This window comes from Acipenser ruthenus, chromosome 9 (genome assembly GCF_902713425.1).
Source record: "Acipenser ruthenus chromosome 9, fAciRut3.2 maternal haplotype, whole genome shotgun sequence".
In the NCBI taxonomy this organism is placed as follows: Eukaryota; Metazoa; Chordata; class Actinopteri; order Acipenseriformes; family Acipenseridae; genus Acipenser; species Acipenser ruthenus.
The window spans coordinates 1734145-1755534 of record NC_081197.1 but is presented as its reverse complement, the minus strand read 5'-3'; the positions used below and the strand labels follow the sequence as shown (position 1 = coordinate 1755534).

General features: G+C 43.5%; 1 protein-coding gene across 7 annotated transcripts in view; it reads left to right on the top strand.

Annotated features, from left to right (window-relative positions):
- Positions 1-21390, top strand: part of LOC117405950 (spermatogenesis-associated protein 13-like) — a 75023-nt gene that overhangs the window by 32153 nt on the left and 21480 nt on the right. For 4 of the 7 annotated variants that reach the window (XM_059030665.1, XM_059030664.1, XM_059030663.1 and 1 more), the window contains one exon: positions 18064-19845. In XM_059030665.1, the coding sequence (XP_058886648.1) occupies positions 18064-19845 (1782 nt within the window). Of the gene's footprint in view, positions 1-1033; positions 1265-2571; positions 2678-15974; positions 16259-18063; positions 19846-21390 lie in introns of those variants that run through there. The other 3 variants (XM_059030667.1, XM_059030668.1, XM_059030666.1) reach the window with 3 other exon arrangements.

Here is a 21390-nt window from a genome sequence, read left to right as displayed (position 1 = left end):
CAGCAGGTAAGGTTTAGGAGGGCAGTGTGGTGTTACACAGAGCGTGCAGGGGCTTGTGCAGAGGTACCCTGGCAAACACAAACAGAGCAACTAGAAACCCAGCACAATGCAATCCAGCAAAGCATGAGCGTTTCCAAGGCGGTTTGGAGAAGTACTCTTTCTTAATTATAATGCTTGCAAACATGCCATTTGATCTATAAAGCCATACAAACTGTTGGTTGCTTTCAACATGTTTTTTTTTTTTTTTATTCAGCTCAAGCTTGTTAGCCAGCTTGCTTGCCCTTGAATGTGATGCTCAACTGCCCTCACCTTTCACCCCTCAGTCCCAGGACACTGCAAGATAACTGGCCATGCACAGTATCACACGAGCGTATCAGTCAGCTCCCGTGACCGAAGCCTTGTCCCTAGATCTGGCTCTGTGCGTCTGCAAAGATAAACACCAAGGATTCAGCAGCAGCCAGGCAACACCTCATCAGGGAAGACTGATAAGACATGAGGCTGCCTTTTCACCTGACAACGAGCGCCATTATAAGAGAAGCAGCAGCAGCTTTTATTTACACAGCAAGAAGCGTCCGTCACAGACAGTGGAGTGCTGCTATTTCAGTTGACTCCTTCTCAATACCCTGTGAAAGTAGTTATTTCATCATTTCAGCCCTAAAACACAACCGTGGGTGCTACATACCAAACTGGGTTTGTTTATAACAGAAGGTCAGAAAAGTTGTTTAGTATATTAATATTTTGAATTCTGTAAGGCAGAAACAAGTTTTAAAATAAAGTCAATTACATACACACACACGTCACAAATAAAAAGCTTGATGAAACTTCGTGTTTGTGGAATGCATGTTTTTGACAGTATGACCAAAGGCAATAGACTATACTGTATATATGAATCATGACTAATATAACACGCTAGTCTGGGGCAGGCATGCCTTCTGAAGCTGGGTTATGCGTGGTTGTTATGGTACCAGTAAATGGCTTACGAATCAGTGGGAGAACGGAATCCGCTAAAAGGAAAGAATGAAACACGTTGTATTTGTTTGGATATTTCCAGCAAGCGGCACACGCCGGTCTCCCGGAGCACCTCCCACCATTGGTGAGAGGAGGAGGCGGAGAGGGACCGTATGTACTCGCTCGCTTTTTAGTTTCCCAGTGAAAATAGGTGGCGCCTTGTGTTGCCAAGAAGAAAGCGTTGTTGTTTGCAACTATTGAAGTGATCCACTCGCTGGATACTGCACGCGTTATTAACTGGAGAGACCCCTTCAAAGTAAGTAAAGTACTGCTTGCGTTTGTATTTTCTGTTAAACATTCAGAAACAAGTCGCACGGCTGCAAACCCCGGGGTGCACCGGCTTCAGTTAAAAGCACACACCTGAATAAGTTACCTTAGATTCACCTTTTCTCAATGGGTGGTTATTTTGAATACGCACTGGTTGATTTATTTGATGCTTGTCTGTTAAGGTGTTTCAAAGCTGTTAGAGAAGACTCCATTGCAGGGGTGATGAATTGATTAAGCGCTGGAGGGTCTAATGAGGTATTTAATTTGATCAGTTTAATAATTAAAGACGTCATTGGAACAAGCACCTGGATTGGGAGTGCTTACCTTGAACAAGGCTATACAGAGGTCATCTTTAACGTAATGTTTGTTTATTTATTTATGTATTGATTAAATCATGGTACTTGTGTTTAATTGCAGCAGATTGATAACACTCGAAGGGACGACGTGGTGATGCATTTTGTGGACTGGTTTTAACACAATCTCTGCATGTATTCTCGCTTTATATTTTAAATTGCAGTGCTTAATAGATAGTTAATATAGTGGTACATTATGTGGCGATAAGATTAAAATGCTCCAAGACAACGGAACAGTACCTGCAGCGGCTTGATTTTTTTTTCTGAGAGGTTTCAATTGTGTGTAAGGTATATGCCTAATAATCGTGAGAATCGGGTTAATTTTTGAAGACTGCGATGCGCGGTAACATTGCACGGCACCAGCTGTCAAACCGGTGTCGGGTCTGCTCTACCTGACAGAGGACTCGCAGTTAACACCTTTGTCTGCTTGTCGAACGGGTTGAAGCGCCCATCACCTGCCACCTGTCGCCCTGATCCTATTAATACGCAGGCTGCGAGGACCGCTTGCTCAGCTGTATTTAAAAGATCTGCTATCTAAATAAAAATATTTCAGCTAAAAGACAAAATTGTTGAAGCAAATTCAGTGGTAGTTATTTTGCCATTGTAAATCACGTACAACTGTAAATAGGTATACTTTTTTTCAGGGACGGGTAACACATTATATTACATATCCAGTATTTTTTAAATTTAGTTTTTGTTATTTTTCGTGGTTCTTTTTTGTTTGTTTTTGGCTTGTTATTTGTTCTATTGTAATAATCCACCTCGCGTTCTCATGATTAGAGATTCCGTTCCAAGCCTGTTCCATTACAGACACTAGCCCCGAGCTTCCAGGTTCACAAGCAGCACTTCCACATCCTGTCCGCCAAATCACGCCTGTTTCTACAAACACCCGACCGAGGAGTCCTCCTCCGGACTGTGTTAACCTTTGAAACCGGAAACCCGCTCTTCCGGTTCGGTGGACAGCAATGGTTAATTAACACACTCAAGCCGCAGTCCCGGTAACTACCTAACAGGAGGACGCATCTGACCAGCTGCACACACAGCAACAGGTACAATGTGAAAAGATAAGCGGCCAAATCACATCTTCAATGCACTGCGTAAAGATACCAAGCGTCCAGTATTCTTTTTAATACAGAACCGGTACATTGCATTGGAGTTTCACCCATTGCAGGTTTTACTAGGAGCTTCATTAGCCCCAGTGTACAGGTAACAAGCTCAGGTGTGTCTTATTAAACTCCTAGTGAAACTGCAAAGCTATGCAAACTGCATACCCATAAATGAAACCCCCTTCCATTATCAGTGGTGCTGTTCGTGCTGAAACCAGTTTTTTTAGTGAGGTATTGCATGAAGTCATTTGTTTGATCAGTACTGTAAACAGCGCTCCACTTGGGAGATCTCACCCTTTTGTAAATAGAGTACAAGACAGCTTTTAAACATGAAGCAAATACTGACGAAGGTCACTAATCACATAAGCCATGAAAAAAATAATAAAACCACTTAAAAACGTCCAGTCTGTTGATGGAATACAGTCTGTTTCTCTTCATTTCACCTGCGGGTCAGCTTTTAACAAAGACCTGACTGTTGCACATGATTGCTGCAGCATGATTGCATCACAACCGAGATTCCTTCATATATCTAGATCTCTTGCAGGCACTGTGTATCATTTTATTATGTTGTTTCTTATCTGTGTATAATTTCACCATGTTGTTTCTTATCTGTGTATAATTTTATCATGTTGTTTCTTATCTGTGTATAATTTGACCATGTTGTTTCCTATCTATGTATCTATTTTGCAATGCATCATATTTTTTTCAAAGTTTTGGCAGGGCAATGTCTCAAACTCCATAGAGTTCACACAATCTGTTTTAAAATGTCTATAAATTCCATTTAAAGCCGTGACCGAAGGGGATATAGAGTAGACCCGTCTGCCTTCTGATGTAACACCAATTATCTGACTCTTAATGAAATTATCAAGTGCTGATGCATTCAAACAAAAGCACAATAGGAAGAAAATGAAGCCCACTGCAGCCTCCTATGCATGGTGAAAGGATCTCTTCACATTGAAAAGCTGAGACCATGGGTGTGCTGAAGCGGGTGTGTAATACTAAATAAATCAACAGGTTTGCATGAAGGGAGCGTGTGGGAGATGGCACAGGAACACAGTGTACTATTTAACACTGCCAGTTAATTAATAACAGAGACGGTTTCTTCATTAATACACACAGGACTGGCCTGTGACTAGAGAATGGTATTGCTATCGTCTTACTGCAGTATAGGATGCAGTGATTCAGGGTCTGTCAGTCTCCGCTTAGAGAATACTACTCACAAGCATTACGGCAGCAGGAAACATGGTTCTGTGCACCCGATGCACATAGCTAGTGACCTAGAAGGATCATTTGTGGCACTATACAGATCATTGATAAAATAGATTCCCACATATGTCAGGAGATGAAGCAATGTTATTGGCTCTACATTTACAAAGTAGCAAAATAATTCAGGAAAGAAATAAGGGATAGATAGATATTGCCGCTCTTCCCTGAGTCAGGGTGCAATGGTTCTGTGGTCAGTAAAGGAACAGCTCTTGGCGGCCGGTGTATAATTAGAGCAGTTGTCTGCTGCTTTATTCCTGATATAACAGGAGTTGCTGGCCATGTTTGTGGCTCTTATATTCCTTTCTTCTTTTTCTCGCATCTTCAAGGAAGGCTCACTAACTCTGTTCCACTGAGCGGCGCCCTTCAATTTGTGGTCTTGGTCAAATTAAGATTGCCATTAAGATTATAGTGAGTGCAGCATACTGCTCTATATATAGACTGAGCCAGGTCTAGGTTGGAGGTTAAAGAAGGTCTCAAATAACTGGTCAAGAGACAGACATCAAAAAGACAAGTCGTCCACTTCAAATATACCTTCAAATAACTGAGTAACAATGCTATTTCACACTTCAAATAACTGAGTAACCACAGGAAGTCTCATATTCATAGGGTTTAGTTCTGTAATTACAGCAGCAGTGCAGTTTGGGAGTCTTTTTTTTTTTATTGAGCTATGATAGCATGGCTTTATTATGTAAATAAGCTCAAATATGTACTGCATACTGCTGTATTTTAGTTGTATTTTTAGTTTATGAACAGCCCATTTTTGATCAGAATACAGTCTTGCCTTTCATATTAGTGATTTATTAACTTGTGCCGTAGGGTTTTCAGACATGCTGTCTGGATGAAGGGATAAGGTTTCTGGTTAGGGTGCAAGGGGCTTGCTTATGTATGAGTATCTGTGCAGTTTGGGGTGGAGCTGTAATTCTGAAAATTGCCACTAGGTGGCAATGGTCTTGTATTGCAAGGTAAATTTGGAAATACAGTAATAATTAAGCCAGATAGGCTGCTGACAGTGGTGTTTTCTTGTCAAAGCCCCTTTCTCATTATTAACTCTCCAGTTAGGTAGATTCGGTTTTAAGGATATTATAAATATCATACATACAGTAAACAGAACAACATGCTGTGCATTATATTCTGTATGTTTTTAATAATGTAACTTGTCTGCTAAAATGCATTGCAGTTTTAAAAACTTTTTAACTCTATAGAGACAATATACACACATGCGTGTGGGCGCACACACACACGCACAGAAACTAAAATCTCTATCTAAATGTATCATGATTCAACTTCCCTTGTTAAGCCTGTTTTTTGTACACCCCTGTTTAGTTATAAATTAACAGCTTGTCTGCAAAGCTGCTCTCTGCTCCCTGCCAAATTAAACACTGTGTCTATGGAAAGCTGGAAAGGAAAGGAGGGTAAAGTTCTCCCTAAGAGGTGTTCACTGATACCAGCACAGAGAAACACTTCAGTACCTCAAACTGGTCACCCTCGCGTACGGAGGAGGCAGGCAGTGCTCAGGTATGTCCTTTCCACACCTGTAACCATAGCGAGAATTGTAACCATAGCGGTCATTAATTCTAAATAACATAGCATACTGTCCTGTTTTGTTCTTTCTCATTCACTGCTGGTCAAGATGGAATCGATGTCAATTACAGTGTCATTGGTGTGCTTGATTGGTTTTTAATCCATCAGAAACAGAGATGAGCCTAACAACAGGATGGTTACTGAGATGAGCTAAAGAAAAAGCAGCACTGAGTTATCATGAGATGTTTGAGGCTGTCTGTTTGGAAACTCCACAAACTGAGCTCTGTATTCAACTTTCTGACTCTCAGCTAGGCACCACAGTTTCAGGGCTGGAAATAAGACTCCCGTTGCATAGCTCTTTGATCCATTCCTGGTTTTACTGTGAGTTTAATAAGACACACCCGATCTTGGTACCTCTACACTGCGGCTAATCAAGCACATAATAAAATATGCAATGGGTGAACCTGCCATGCAATAGGAGTCTTATTTCCATCCCTGACTTTATATTTAGTACTGTCATGAGCGAATTAAAGTGCTTGAAATGAATAGGAATGTGATGTTTTTGATGTAACATTGCTGTGTAGTTAGTCTTTTCTGAAAAGTGGTGCTGTGTGTTGGGCTGTTATATGAAACGTGTATTGCAGTGCACACGACCATGTTATCATACTGCCATTGTGGCAAAGTGGTTAGTAAGGAGAACAGGTGTAGCGGTGATGCGGTGCAGGAGTGACAGGCAGACAACGGTAATCCAGTGACAAATGTTTTTATTTATTTTAAATCCTGGTCTAGCGACCGTAAATAATAAGCCCCGGCAATACACAACGATGTGTAGAGCGCGGGGATGAAAAACACAGGTTTACAGTCCTGAACAAAGTAAACAAAAACACGTTCACCCGTCCCGGGTGCGTGCAGTCGTGCTGGTGGTGAATGAATACACTTTTTATTCGGTGACAGTTGTGAGGTGGTGATCCGGTTTGTGCTGGCCCACGGCGACAGCTCCGGATGTGCTTTAGCTGTCTGGTGGTTTCAAAACACAGACAGTTATTGTACAGCAATAAACAAACAAAAACACACACACACTCAACTCTTTACAGAGTAATACAGCACTTCACAATATCGTCCTTCTCGGTCCTTGGCTTAACCCAAACGAAGGAAAAGAACAGCGTTACCCTGGCCCCTATATGTAATCCCGCATGATATCTAGGTAAACGGTTGCAGCTGCCTTATTACTTGCAGCTGCCCCTTGTTTACCTGTCAAATCAATACGGTCTTACAACAGAGTCTCGCTTCCTTCCAGGCTGACCCACTTTCCGGTCCCGGAAACGAACTGTCAGGCCAGCCCTTCCAGATACTTCTCCTCCCGTTCTTTAGCGCCCTCACAGGTCGGGAGGAAGATTTATCACCAGAACTCATTGTATTTCTGTCACACATGCATACTGTATATCTGTTCCTCTTTGATCACTCCTCGCATGTATGTGTGTGTGCTTGTACTGTGTGTAAACATACAACTTATTTTATATTTGCAATGCCACCCACGGTCACATGAGTCGTGGGCAGTCAAATCTGACCCCATATCCACTGAGGACAATCTGGCAAGGTGAAGATAACAGAGCTGTGTCGATGAGGTCTAAGTGCTTTTTACTCGCTGTGTTTTCTACATGTGTGGTGTTGTTTTCTTTTCCCATCATGAAACCGAGGATCTGGCTTCTGGCTTCCTTTTTGGATAACAGTCTTTATGGGTCACAGCCACCTTTACTTTAAAGTGATCTCTGCTTCGGGTTCAGCTGTGAACTACTGGCACTAAAGTAGACCCCAAAAGAAGCTAAATCCTTGTAAAGATCACCAGCAGGCAGCGTGGTAAATACTGCAGACACCTGAGGGGTTATTTTTCAGTAAACAGTCCTATACTCTTGCTGGGGTGTGGTAAGCTGCAGTGAATGGACTGCCTGTTCTCTCGTGGTCGTTGAAGGGGGTGCCTTGGTGCACAGCGGGTCCTCTGTATTCAGTTTCAGGCCCCCTGTTGTTTTGTTGTTTATTTATGGAATACAAGTCATGACGAGGCAGGTGTAAATCATGCTGCTGGAATACAAATCACGCACACTGCTGTATAAACACACTTCAAAATACAGAGATGCTTTTCTTTCATTACTTTTTTTTTCTTTTTCTAATGTTCGCTAACGATGAGAAAATGTTTGAATAAATCCATGAATTAAAAAAATTCAATAAGTACTTTTTTTCTTAAGAGACGGTGGAAATGTAGTAATTATTTTTATTCGGGCCAGGCCTGACCAGGTTTTCTCACTTCCTCGCTATTGAGGAATGTTTTTTTGTTGCTTTGTTGCCGTCTAATTGAGGTTTTCTTATTAAAGAATGCTGTTGATATAAAGGGCTTCACAGTGTTGTATGTGGCTCAGTCATCCTGCATCCTGTGGGGTAAACATTGATTGCGTTATCAAAAAGGGTTAGAGAATTTCATAAGAAATACAGACCCTGTTACAAGTGGTTGTCACTGAATGCAAGTAGCCTACCCTAGGATTAATTGCTTTTTTTTTTTTTTATGGAAGGTAAAATCCAAAAGTGCTTTTCATCACTGAAACAGCCTTGGGCATCTCTGAACGCAGCTGAGATTGGTGCTATAGATATATAAGACGTAAAACCAATTGCAGCTGAAGCGGCCACTCAGGATAGAGAGCTAATCCAAGTCAATTAGTTGTGCACTCTTTAGTTTAGTTATCCTTTGCTGATTCCAGTTGGTGCCGGACCCCCGATCGGCAGTCTCCTCCCCTACCAGACTGAAGAGCCCCAGGCGTCCCTGTACAAGAATGGTCTCAAACTGAGACCACCACTCGGGACCCTAACCCCTGAGGTTACAGCCCGGGGTTACATCCCTAAACCGCATCCGAGGGCTTTGAGATCCCTAAACCGCATCGACCCCCCGACCCCCACCGCCATGGTCTATTTCATATGAGATTATTAAAAAAAATTATATATATATATATATATATATGTATTAATGTTTGATTCTGGTTGAATAGGGGAGTCTTAGGCTCTATAGAATTAGGGTAGTGACATTGCCATTAGGGTCTTGTAAGTAGTTAATGTGTCAATAACAATCTTGTATAAAAATCTTTGGGATTCTGCAAGTGCTGAAAACGCCCATAGAAACCATCCTAATCACCCGTGATGTTTGCTCACAACTAAATTCTGAACTCATTGTTGTAAGCAGTGCAGACGGGACCCCTGTTTCTCATGGCTCCCCTGGATGCACAGCATGTTCCCACGACCCTGCTGGGGTGTCTATAGAAGGAGCAGGCCCAGGGTATCCCCAAGCAGGATTCAAATGAGCAGCTCCTTGCCCTGGGGTGTGCCTCCTATCACCTGAAACACAGATTGCCACAGACACCCACACTAATATTATTACAGTATGTCGTTAGTGACTTGATTGTCGCAGTGCTTAAAATCGGAGCCCAGTCCTGTGGTTTTACAGCAGTCCTTAGTGAAGTTAGGGAACTCTGGAATGTACCCCAAATACATTCGCTGCTACTAAATGAGTTCTCTCTTTAAACGATTCATTGAAGAAGGAGCCGCGCAGTATGCATGTTTCTGTTGCTGTTAGTTACAATTCACACACTGACGTGTTGCACGGAATGTCTCAGAATCCTCGGGGGGGCCTGGTCAAAAGTTAAAGGGCCATGAGAATGACAGCTTGACCGTCCACTGTCCTTGCTGTATTAACTGCTGTTGTTTCCTATTGGCTATTCTTTTACTATGAGCTTCCATCAAGATGCTGGTTAGAGTGTGGCACAAAGATTCTGTTTTCTTTTATTGCTACAGAGCCTTCCGTCAGTTATGCACTGTCCCACAGATTAGTGAGTAATTAGATTGAAGACATATTTTGCCAATATTTAACATGTATGCATCCATGCATGTATGCAGATTTCAAAAACATTATGAAAACTAGCCTAGTTAGTGACATACTTTAACATTGCCAAAATTACCTTAGTTGAAATAAAAACACTAAACGGGTATTTCTGTATGGGTTATTAAAAAAAAAATATATATATATATATATATATATATATATATATATATATATAATTAGTAGTATTATTTATTACTTTTACCAGTGTTCTGCAACTATGGGGCGACGAATTGCATAAACCGATTTACTGAATAATGTTTTCATTGTAATCTGGGAAATGGCAAGTGTTCTGTTAAGTACAAATAGTTCATGAGAGAAACATTCCCTTGTCGTCAAAATCAGACAACAGTCCTTACTGTGCCATTCTGCAAAAATAATGGATTTCTTAAAAAACTTCAGGGAGGCAGGCTAGCAGTTCCATTTGAAGTGTTGTGCCCTGAAAATACATCTCAAGTTTTAAAACAGTTTCCAATGGTGCCCCTAAAAGAAGCAGCAGTTAATACCACTGTGTCGGAGCCGGGCCCCAGCCAAGGGCAAGCACTATGAAACTTGAGACACTTGCTTCAATGAAAAAGGAGCTTGCAGAAAGCGGCCTATTCAACTTGACTCAAACAGATCCTCTTTCTTTCTTTCTTTCTTTTTCTTTCTTTCTTTCTTTCTTTCCTGCAGTCTGGTTTCCCACTTGATCATAACGGAAGAACCGTACCAGATTTCAAGATGTGGTTACCAGACCATAATAAAAAACATAACCCTGCTCTGCCTTTAATGTTTGTGTAGCTCCAGAACACACGCTTTTGGAACTACAGTAGGACCTCCAGTTATCAGGAGACAGTCCTCTCCTTTTCATTGCGTTTTTGGCCGCTGTCCTCTTAAATAAAACCTGTACGTTAAGAACGAACGAAGTCGTTCGAATTACAGTATTGTATATCTTACTGGAACAGATCTAAAATAAAATGAGTTCAAAATACCAAAGTTCCTTATTAACAGTAAATATCTGGCTGTTCCCGACAGTCATTCTGTAATCATTTTAATGGAACGCTGTAGACAAATGTCAGTGATGTCATCAAAGCAGTTGGAATAGGAAAGTGGAATGATACGCCCTTGTAGAAACACAGGCTTCACTATTCTCCAGGATTTATCCAAAGAGCTGAATGACTGCTCCAATGTGTCATGCATGGCTAATCCAGCTTCCTTTGCCAATGTAGGTTATGGGACGGGTCTATTAACAGCCAGTGTGTCTCCGACCCAGTTCATTGCTGGGGGCCCACCCTGCCTCTGTGGTTTAGGTGTCTGCATGGAGAGATCTGTGGGTGGCTAATGGAAAACCAACCCAGGCTACTCCAGTGAGTCACTGGGCTGCGATGGCTTCTATTTACCCGGCTCTGATGAGGTCATACTGGTTCTGCCCCAGGCTCCGCAGAAGGACTCTATTGGGGGTGGGGGTCTCTTTTGACAGAGGAAGCAGAGACAACAAAGGGAGAAGTAACTGGAATTGTAGCCGCCTGCCACCCACACACTGCATCAAAATCCCCTGGACTCCCTTTTCCATTTTCTCAACATCTGCAGCTACTGTAGCTGCCCAGAATGCAATGACCTTCTACAAATCGAGCGCTACCAGCGTCTACTCTAACAAGCTGCCCACCCCCCAGGGCTGTTGACGTCTTTTTAGTCATTTTAGTCGTTAATGTCGTTTATCTCTATCAGCAGCAACAGCTTCAAAGGGAGCAAACGGATGTGTTATTTAGTGGGACAAAATCCTCCAAATATCAGATCTGCAAACTGAGACTTCACTCGTTCTGACAACACGTCCACAGGGTCATTAGGTTATAAGACATAAGGAATGGGGGGGCGGGGGAGGGGGGAGTACTAGATGACTGGATGTTAAAATACTGTAAAACCAAGATCTGACGAAAGGTGGTGCTTCTCTAGTGGTGCTTTGTGGTGCTCTAGTCTGACTTTTATATGCTACACTGAGCCCCTAATGCACTGTATTCCTGCTCTGTGTACTCTTCACTCACACACTTATCCTTCAACAAAAAAGGGGCTTGTTGACATCCCGCTGTAGTCTTGTCAGGGGTGGTAACTTCTAACTGCTATCGACAGACGCCAAAGTCCTTAACTAACAAATCATGCAGCGGAACCCTATCACTCTTCAGTGTACCGAAGCAAAGTCTTGTCCCTGGGATGTGACTGCAAGGTTAGGATGTTGGAAGGAGTGACAGGGGGTGGGGAAGCTGGCGCTTCTCTCCATTGATCTGGAGAATGAGTGGGATTCTGAAGACACTGTGACGCAGTCCTCAGCACAGGGATTAAACCTGCTGTGTTAGAAAGGGCCAGCTCGTTGTACAGTTGTATCTACCCAGCTTTACTCCCATGGGTTTATTAACAAGCATCAGTGCTGGCTGTGCAGATTTGAGGAAGGGACCAGGCCAGACCGCTGTTCTGAAAGCTGCATGACCCTGTAAAGGAGGTTAGGTTCTGACACTGGAGGGGATTGTGATGTCATATTATTTTTTTTTTAAACCTGTCCTTGTGTTGTCATATATGGTGGGGGAGAAACCAGTTGTACTAGCTGTTAGTAAGCTTCTTACAGGAAGAATGACTTTGAAGACAATGCAGATGAATTACAGATACATAAATAAATAAACTGATTACATCTCAGGGAAGTGGTACTGTAATAAAAAGGTCATTTAACCGGCTTTGAAAAATAAAACATCTAAACAATAGAAATCAGATTAGCATCCAATGAACACATCAGACAGGTTATCAAGTGCCCAGCTTGCTAGATGAAAGGCTGTCGTCTAGTACAGTGAGAAATGAATAGTTTCTTTTGATGGCCCTTGAGTGTATTGTTTCAGGAGAGCCGTTTTATTCCAGCAGGTCTACAGTAGCTTTAGTCAGACAGGGTCGCTGTGAATGCTTGTCCTGGTCAAAGCACCGGGACTGCTGCTGCTGCTGCTGTCTTTATTGATTATTGATTCAGAAAAGTACCACAGGGATGATTTCGGGAGGTGCTTTGCTGCTCTAATGAAGACTGGATCAGTGTGGTAAGGTTTTGTTTGTAAGGGCTCTTGTAAGTGAAGGACAGAGCATTTGTTTATAGTTGGACACCATGAAAAATGTTTAGAAATCCCATAGAGTGATACTATACAGTGATTGATTTTTATTGTTGTTTTTCCACCATCGTTGGCAACCGCATTGTGCTCAAAATTCACAAGTTCTGTTAAAATGCTGGTTAGAGAAAGGCTGTTTGTCTTGTTTTTATTGTGTTAGCTTTTTAAATGTATATTCATTAGGAACTGAAAGAAGGGAATTGGGAGGGAAGGCTTGAATTTAAGAAGCAGTTACTCCTGCTGAGGACTGGACGGGCTACATTCTCAAAGCTCGTAATCCAAATCGTCATTCACATTATTTTTGCTTGATGGGGGAGGGGCGCCATTTACAATTCTGAAAGTAACAAGGAACAGCTCAGGACGAGTCACAAGCCCCCGGCACCGAATGCCTGCGTCGTGTAGTTGTGCTTTAGTAACTTTATTGGGTGTGTTATTACTCTGTGAAAGTAGCATGCTAATGATGTTTTGGAGTCAATAGCTTTCAGAATGTAGCGTTATGTTGCATGTTTTTAGCTTGGTACGTTTTAGCTTTGCAATTGAAATACAAACGTGGCTCTGTAAGAGGGCCCATTGTTCCCCTATTGTAGCGATTTGCATTTAAATGAAGACTAAGCTTGAATTTGTGAAAGTTAACGTACCACTTGACACTTCCTGGCCGATGTCTCAAGGCAAGCAGCCAGGGTGTGAGCTGCAGCTGTGCTCAGTGCCATGCACTGTATGCAGTTTGCGGAGTCAGAGATAAGTGTGGGTTTGCACTCTGTGTTTCTCTTGGCTTTTACTGTGTACTGTACAGTAATATCCAGGTTCATCGAAGGAGGAGGATTCCGAGAAGATTGCTAAGGATTTTGTAATCTTGTGTTTCTCAATTTATTGATGCGTTTATTTGTTGCTTTTACATTTTCCAGTCAATTTGGCTTTCACCCTTTCTAAGCCATTGCTTTATGTGAAGCATTGAAACACAGCGCATGTTCATTTGCAGACAGTTAGCATTGCCCCAGTGGCACACACACCCATTCTAATAGCATGCGTGGCGTTTGTAAAGGTAATATCATGCAGTCTCACTGCAGTTCAATGAACACTGTACCCCCATGAAAGGGACGCACACGTCCTTATTAACACCCTGCTGAAGCTCATCTTCTTGTCGTCAGACTGGGCCTCTAATATAATTAAAACAATGATCTGTATATAAAACCCCTATAACGCAGCTGTTCCTTTTAACGCCTTGTATTCTGTGTGATCTGGGAGTGTGGTAATCAACGCCAGTGTGATTAGCATTGAATCCCGCAGTCCCAAGCAGACTGTTAAAGTAAGTTCCGCAGCGTGTGATTATTCAGTGTGCTCGTGTTCTCCAGCTCAGGCAGACTCTCCTGTGATGATTGTGCTCCTCCAGTTGCATTGCTTTTTTAATCACCTCTGTTACCAGCAGATTTTCTTAATGACTTTATTTTCCGCTCATTGGTAGAAGGTGCCTTTCCTGAAAGTTACGACAGCTGTAATTGAGGAGGGCTTTCTTTGCGACAGACAAGTTTCTTCGATTTAATTACGTTTCTTTGCCTTTTCACAATTCACTTTACAGATTTATGTTATTGTAGTTGTTTGCTGATAAATTACAGTAGCGCCTTGCAAAGATAAATACGAGGGACTAGCCACCACGTTCTATAATTCATATAACAAATAACATTTTTCAAAACTCTAGGATGCGGTGGTCCCTTAACTGGCACATAATGACATGCGCCAGGCATTTCTATTGGAAACTAAGTAAAGCACGGAGTGGTACATGTTTGAAACATGATGTCTGTGTTATTATCACATAGATCAGCTTGCATGGCTGTTTGAATAGACGCTGTGGCAGATGCCTGGTAGAGCAGACACTGTGTGTTGAGAAGCACTGTGACAGAGCTGGCCATGTATCATCACACTGCAGCTTGTATTTACCTGACTGGAAGAGGCTTCATGCCCTTCAAGCACAGTGCTGGGGACTCAGAGAAGACAAACCGGTGGTGATGTCAGAAAAACAATAACACGCTCCTGTCAGCCCATTCAGTTAGGGTCTTTAATTTAAAAGAGGGCCCAGGAGGACTATAACTATAACCAGGAACTCTCGTTTAGAACAGCAGTGTTCTCTGAAAGCAGCACTTCTTTATTTCAAGGCTCCTGCAGAGTACGGTCTACTGTCTTTCTGCCTGGCCGACTGCTAACTGCCTAGTAGCGTCACGGTTTCCATGGACACAAACTTGTGTTGATGGCACACCTCTGTTAGCTGGAACTCTGGGACCAAGCAGTCCAGTCTCCATGACGATGGCCAATTAGAACTCCCCTCCAGTCACACTGCCACATGTACTTCTGGAGTTAATTTTTTACCTGTGGTTGGTTAAAGTCTTTTAACTGAGGCATGACGACGATTTATTTCACTTATGATTTATTAACGAATAAATGGGAAGTTTGAGCTGTGAAACAATTACTCATTCCATTTTAAAACTGAAAAACCGTAAACCGTAAAAGGCATAGAAAGAAAGCCTGCTTTTTTTAAATATATTTTTATTATCAGCTTTTAGTTTAGAACAGAAAAGAAAATAATGTTAAACATATGGAAGTATACATAAGTAAGGATTAAATCATAAATAAATATGAAAGCCTGCTTCTATTGCCCTGTTTGAATGTGTTCATCTGAGAGTAATACACACCCTCATTGCCAGCACCAGCCCCTCTCAAACTGCACCAGCCCCTCTCAAACTGCACCAGCCCCTCTCAAACTGCACCAGCCCCTCTCAAACTGCACCAGCCCCTCTCAAACTGCACCAGCCCCTCTCAAACTGCACCAACCCCTGTCAAACTGCACCCACGCCTCTCAAACTGCACCAGCCCCTCTCAAACTGCACCAGCCCCTCTCAAACTGCACCAGCACCTCTCAAACTGCACCAGCCCCTCTCAAACTAAAAAATAACTTAAAAAAGCAGCATATAACTGCTTTTATATTCTCTCTGTATAAATCAAACAGCATTCATCTGATTAGATCACATTGGCTGACTGATTCATTCTGCAAATTGAGTTAGTAAAGCATTAGACTTCACTTCTCTGCTTAGCTGGTTCCCCTTCTTTTATAGTACTTTTAAAACTTTGGTAAAGCCCATTGTGTTTTTACTGTTGGCATCTTTTAATGTGTGTGGATTAAACCCCCACCCACTCCCCCACTCACATCAATCTGTGACACTCTTCACCCCCTTCTCTGCCATTGTCCTTCTGAGATGTGATAGCTCCCAAACAAACAAGCAGGCAGGCAGGTTCTCACACTAGTACCTGCCCCCTCCCTCTCCGCCCCTCTCTCTCTCCCTCTCTCCACGCTATTCAAAGTCCCTGCTACTCACAATCTACTTGTTACTTGGAGTTACAGCATCTGCTGCTGCTCTCACTGTCACTCTCTCTCCTCAGTGGATTCTAGAACTGCTCTCACTGTCACTCTCTCTCCTCGGTGGATTCTAGAACTGCTCTCACTGTCACACTCTCTCCTCTGTGGATTCTAGAACTGCTCTCACTGTCACTCTCTCTCCTCTGTGGATTCTAGAACTGCTCTCACTGTCACTCTCTCTCCTCGGTGGATTCTAGAACTGCTCTCACTGTCACTCTCTCCTCAGTGGATTCCAGAACCTTTCTTGTTTTGTTAGTAATGGGATCTTCTTGGCTGCCCTAGTGATGTGTAACAAGGTTAGTATGGCTGCTTTGTGCTGGGGCCAGTCAGACTGGTCCTGAGATTAAATCTGCCTGGCACTGAGGCTCCTTGTTTGCAGGGCTCTTGTAAAGCTCTGTGTGTCTTTTGTGCTTTTTCTGTAAGAAGCAATGTTTGTTTGTTTTTTTCTGTTCTACTTTTTCCTTCTCCGCGGGTGTTTTAAATTTAAGATTTTGTTGCATGCAGCTGTTGTCTTTAGGATCCACAGAGCTGCAATGTTTTCCTGTGGGTTCAGTTTATATAAAGAGAGTGTGGACCCTTCTTGCTGTAGGAGCTGTGTAATCACTGCTTGCTGAAGAATGAAGGCTGTGGGGCTGTCTTAAAGGAGTTGGCTGCTTGGTAATTACTCATGGAAAGTTTTTGCAGTGTTCATTGTTCTAATAATGTGTCTGCATATCCACATGGCCCGTTTTTTGTATTTATTTATTATAATATTTTTTTTTTTGTATTTCGATGGTGCTTAATAACTGTTTTTATTTCAGTTGCCCTGGTTACAGGCCGTTCTACAGTTACATGACACTCTTCCAAACCTGTAGATTAGTTTATAACAGGAACAAATTGCACTTTGAGTTAGCTTTTTTTTTTTTCAGAGAATATTGGACTGAAATGTAATTGTTGTAACAATTACCGTCCAAACCAAAACACTTGCTGTGTAGTCCTTCCTTGTAGGTAAAAACTCTTTTGATTATAATTCTTGGATACCGCTAATAATTATTTCTTAGAAATTATGACTAAAAATTATTTATACACTATTTTTTTTTTTCAAAAGCATGAGAACATGTTTGAAAAGCATGATGTTATTTTTGCTTCTAGTTTTTATTGTTTATTGTATTGGTTTCTTATGTATTTGCTGGTTTAGTTTTACAGCATGCATTTTGATCCATCGATGTAAAAGTTCTTTGAAAAGGCATGCTAAAAACCCTTCCCTTTGCACTATAGAGCACCATTGTCAACCTGTCTTTAAGTGTGTTCTGCCCCTTTCACTGGAGCTTCATTACTTTTGGAGAGACTTGCTCATTGTAGCGTCCAAATACTGTTTAATTTAAAGGCCACCAGGGAATCCATAGGGCTTGCAAAGCACACACACCCTGTCGTTTGATTTCCCCAGGCTGGGCTGAGTGCTTCTCCCAGCTCCTCTGTTCTCTCTGGTTGCTAAGGCACTTTACTTCCTGTTTCTCATCAGTCCTCGCGGTTCACATGACCACTGTGGACGCCACAATAAGGTGATAACAATAGCCTGCTGACCCTTTTAAAGTTCACGTCGCGGTGGGTAGCCTCTTTTGCAGTGTGCATAGCATGGCTGTATTACTGTTGACCCCTTGTTAATTCATTCCTTTTTCTTTCTTTCTTCATAAGAACAAGTGTTCTGTTTCCTGACAGTGGTTATTAAAAATCTGGAGGTTTAAGCAGTGATGTTAATTGATCTGATTCAAAATATATCAAAATGAAGTGGTTAAGATGCTTGTCTTTAAAGTAAAAGCTTTATGCAAACTGTATCTAGGAGCTGGTGTCTATGCATTGTGAAGGCAGGTCTTGGGAATATACTGCATATAGCCCCTTAGCTTGCTCCTGAATAGGGGACTATATTTCACCTCCAGCAGGCAGACGGTTGAACGGTTAAACAGACTGTGGAGGTAGAAGGGCTCTTTTCCCAGTCACGTGAGGGCTTATTGTTGATCTGATAATGTTCCTCGTGTTACTCAGTTTCCACAAAGGGACTGATTCCCCTTTGTAACGTGTGAAAAAGACTTGCTAAACCTGCCTTTTGTTTCCTTTGTCCCAGGCAGTGCAATCCACTGAAGACCTGACTCCGTACAGCGCATGTGAGACGGAGAGGAGAGGAGGTGCCATCGAGGAATTGCATGAGCCCGGCTCCACAGTCGAGGACAGCAGCCCAGATCCAGCCAAGGAAACAGTCTGCCTGCACTCCAGTAGCAATGGGACCAGCATGACATCCTTTCCACACGGCTGCTCCAACGGCAGCGCAGAGACTGCTGTGGCCACGGAGGACGTTAAACCGAAAACTCTGAATGAGCTGAACTCTGAGAACGGCATGGTGGACAGTGTCCACTGCAGCGAGCTGGATGGACAGGAGGACAAGCTGAGCCCTTCCAAGATCATGCGCTTCTTCTCCACCCCTCGGAAAAGGAGCAGCTCCAGCGCTGAGAGGCCCCGCTCCGTAATCATGCCGGGCAGCTCTCCCACCTGGAACGCGCTGTCCTCCCTGAGGAAAATGGGCTCTTTCAAGAAGCTCAAGTCTTCTGTCTTCCAAGGCATTCAAGCCCGGGAAACCCCAGAGCTGGTGAATGAGGAGGGCCTGGGAAACGGCCTCAACAAGCGGGTGCCGAACAGGGTTTGCGTGCAGGGGCAGAACAACCGCTTCTCGCACTCCAGTGCCCTGCAGGACTTCAAGGGCTCAGGGGACGGGCTGACGTCAGACGGGTCGGACGTGGAGGAGCGGGATGACTCGTTCCAGAGGAACACGCATCGCTCTCGGAGCATTCGCCGGGCCTATGGGGTGGGGCGCATCAACCTGCTGGACAGCGGCAAAGGGGAGGACCGCTCGAACTGCCCCAGACCCCTCTCCCCAGTCATACAGGAGCCACGGGGCTGCCCTCACTCCGATATGGACAGCGGCAAGGTTGTGTACCGACGGAGCAAAAGCATCGACAACCTCAACTTCCTGAAGAAGAGCTCCTTCAAGAGGAAGTCCACCTCCAACCTGGCCGACCCCAAGCCGGCGAACGAGAGCCAGAGGATCGGGAGGGCTGTCAGCACGTCTTCCATGGACCCGGATAAGATCCCCGGCGTGGAGAGGAGGTCTAAGCGCTGGAAAAGCCCCATCAGAGCCAAAGATTTTGACCGGGTGCTCAAGCTGGTCAGCGGCGTGACGGACGCGGCCAGGAGGAAGGAAAGCCCCCCGCCTCCGAGTGAGCCGGCCAGCAGGGCCAGGCCCAACAGCAGGCTGCACGACGACTATTCCAGGAGAGTTTCCAGCTCCTCTGAGAACGAACGACGACGCGGCCTTTCCCCAGCCAGGACTCCGCTGAAGCCTCCTGCTCGTGCAGAACCCCATATACTCTCAGACACTGTCGACGCACAGAGCCCTCCTCTGGTCCAGGATGCTAAAAGCAACAAGGCTCCCTCCTGCCTGAGTCCAGACATCACCAGCCCACTCAGCCCACTCAGCCCCTCCAGCACTAACAACGAGGTCTTCTATTCAGACTGCGAACCAGAAAGTGCCTGTCAGTTTGTCTTTGATTCCGAGCTGCCCAGTACCCCAGTGAGGCCCACGGCTCCTAAACCTCGGAGCCCTAGCACTGAAAAGCTGAAGGGCAACACCCCCTTTCACTGTCCCAACCGGCACAGCACGCTGTCTCTGAGCTCCATGGACAGCGACGGCCGGAGCGAGGGCCAGGCTCCCAGAGCAGGGAAGAGCCCTGTGTGTTTCCAGGAATTAGTCCAGACGGTTTATTATGACGAGGCCAACGAGGACAGCGGGATCAGCAGCCACTCACAGCAGAGCCTGAACCCTGCCCCGGAGGTGGAGGAGAAGGGAGAGGAGGTGAGATTGAAAGAGTTTCATTGAGGGGCTTGAATACAGTCCTGCTCGCAGTTCAGTGCACATAAAACAACATGTGAGAACAGTGGATTAGTGAAAGGCCCTTATACAGTAAAATAAGGTACTTATACAGTCTGCTGGCAATATGGCGCTACAGTGAATCGGTCAAATTAGTGAAATATCGAGGGACCACTGCAGATACTACATACCACTAACTTTTTAAAAAAAATTTTTACAGAGTTTATTATTTGCTTTCTGGGTTTTATGTGCCTTATCTATATATCACCTAGAATTTTAGGGTTGAGAAAAAATATATATGTATATGAACATAATTTAGATCTTTTTATTTAACATCCTGTAGTCAAAGAAACTACAGTGATATTGCAATGTCTATGTAATTCAATATGTTAATGTAGCATTGTTAGGTTTCATTCGACTTTATGAAGCAAAATGTGTTAATTCTATAGGGCGATGCAAAACCTTTGGCCATAACTGTACATGTATATATACAGTATATCATAAGTACCTGCTTTTTAGCAAAGGCATCTTAATGGCTACCCCCCTAGCAACCAGCCAATCACAGAGCTCTGAAAGTGCCATCAGAATTCAGATTGAATGACACTTAATGGCTGTCACAAAATGGGCTGATTTTAAACTTTGCACCTCCCTCAGGATTGTGTATTCAGTGCCTGGGGGCAAGTCATGTGAAACTTAAGCAAGGCTTTAATTGAAATCTCTGAAAACAGCTTCATTGCTGTGTTAAGGATCTGTCCAATATGCTTTCTTCACACCTCTAGATCAGCTGACAACAGCTAGCACAGGTTCCTGGGACTTTTGTCTTTCTTTAAACAGCTTTAAAAATGTACAAACCGACATCAGGGGAAGAGCTGAGGAATGCCTTGCTGTGCTGCCCACATTAGAGAAGTCTGTCCTGAGAATGATCCAGCAGTCTAAGATACAGCTCTGTGTGTTTCTGCAGCGTGCATTCCCGGTGCATCACCACATCGTATTACTTAGATCTCGAAGATACAGCTCTGTGTGCTTCTACAGTGTGCATTCCCAGTGCATCACCACATCGTATTACTTAGATCTTGAAGATACAGCTCTGTGTGCTTCTACAGTGTGCATTCCCAGTGCATCACCACACCGTATTACTTAGATCTCGAAGATACAGCTCTGTGTGCTTCTACAGTGAGCATTCCCAGTGCATCACCACATCGTATTACTTAGATCTCGAAGATACAGCTCTGTGTGCTTCTGCAGTGAGCATTCCCAGTGCATCACCACATCGTATTACTTAGATCTCGAAGATACAGCTCTGTGTGCTTCTGCAGCGAGCATTCCCAGTGCATCACCACATCGTATTACTTAGATCTTGAATGCGTTCATTGTCAATGTCTCAGAGTCAGCTGTTATATTAACACAGCCGCTTGCTGTCAGTATCATACACTGGTACTCATAATGTTCATTGATGCAAGCCATGGGAACATTTTTGTTTAAAAAAATAAATAAATAATAAAACGTCTCACTTTTATTAAAGCAAGCTGG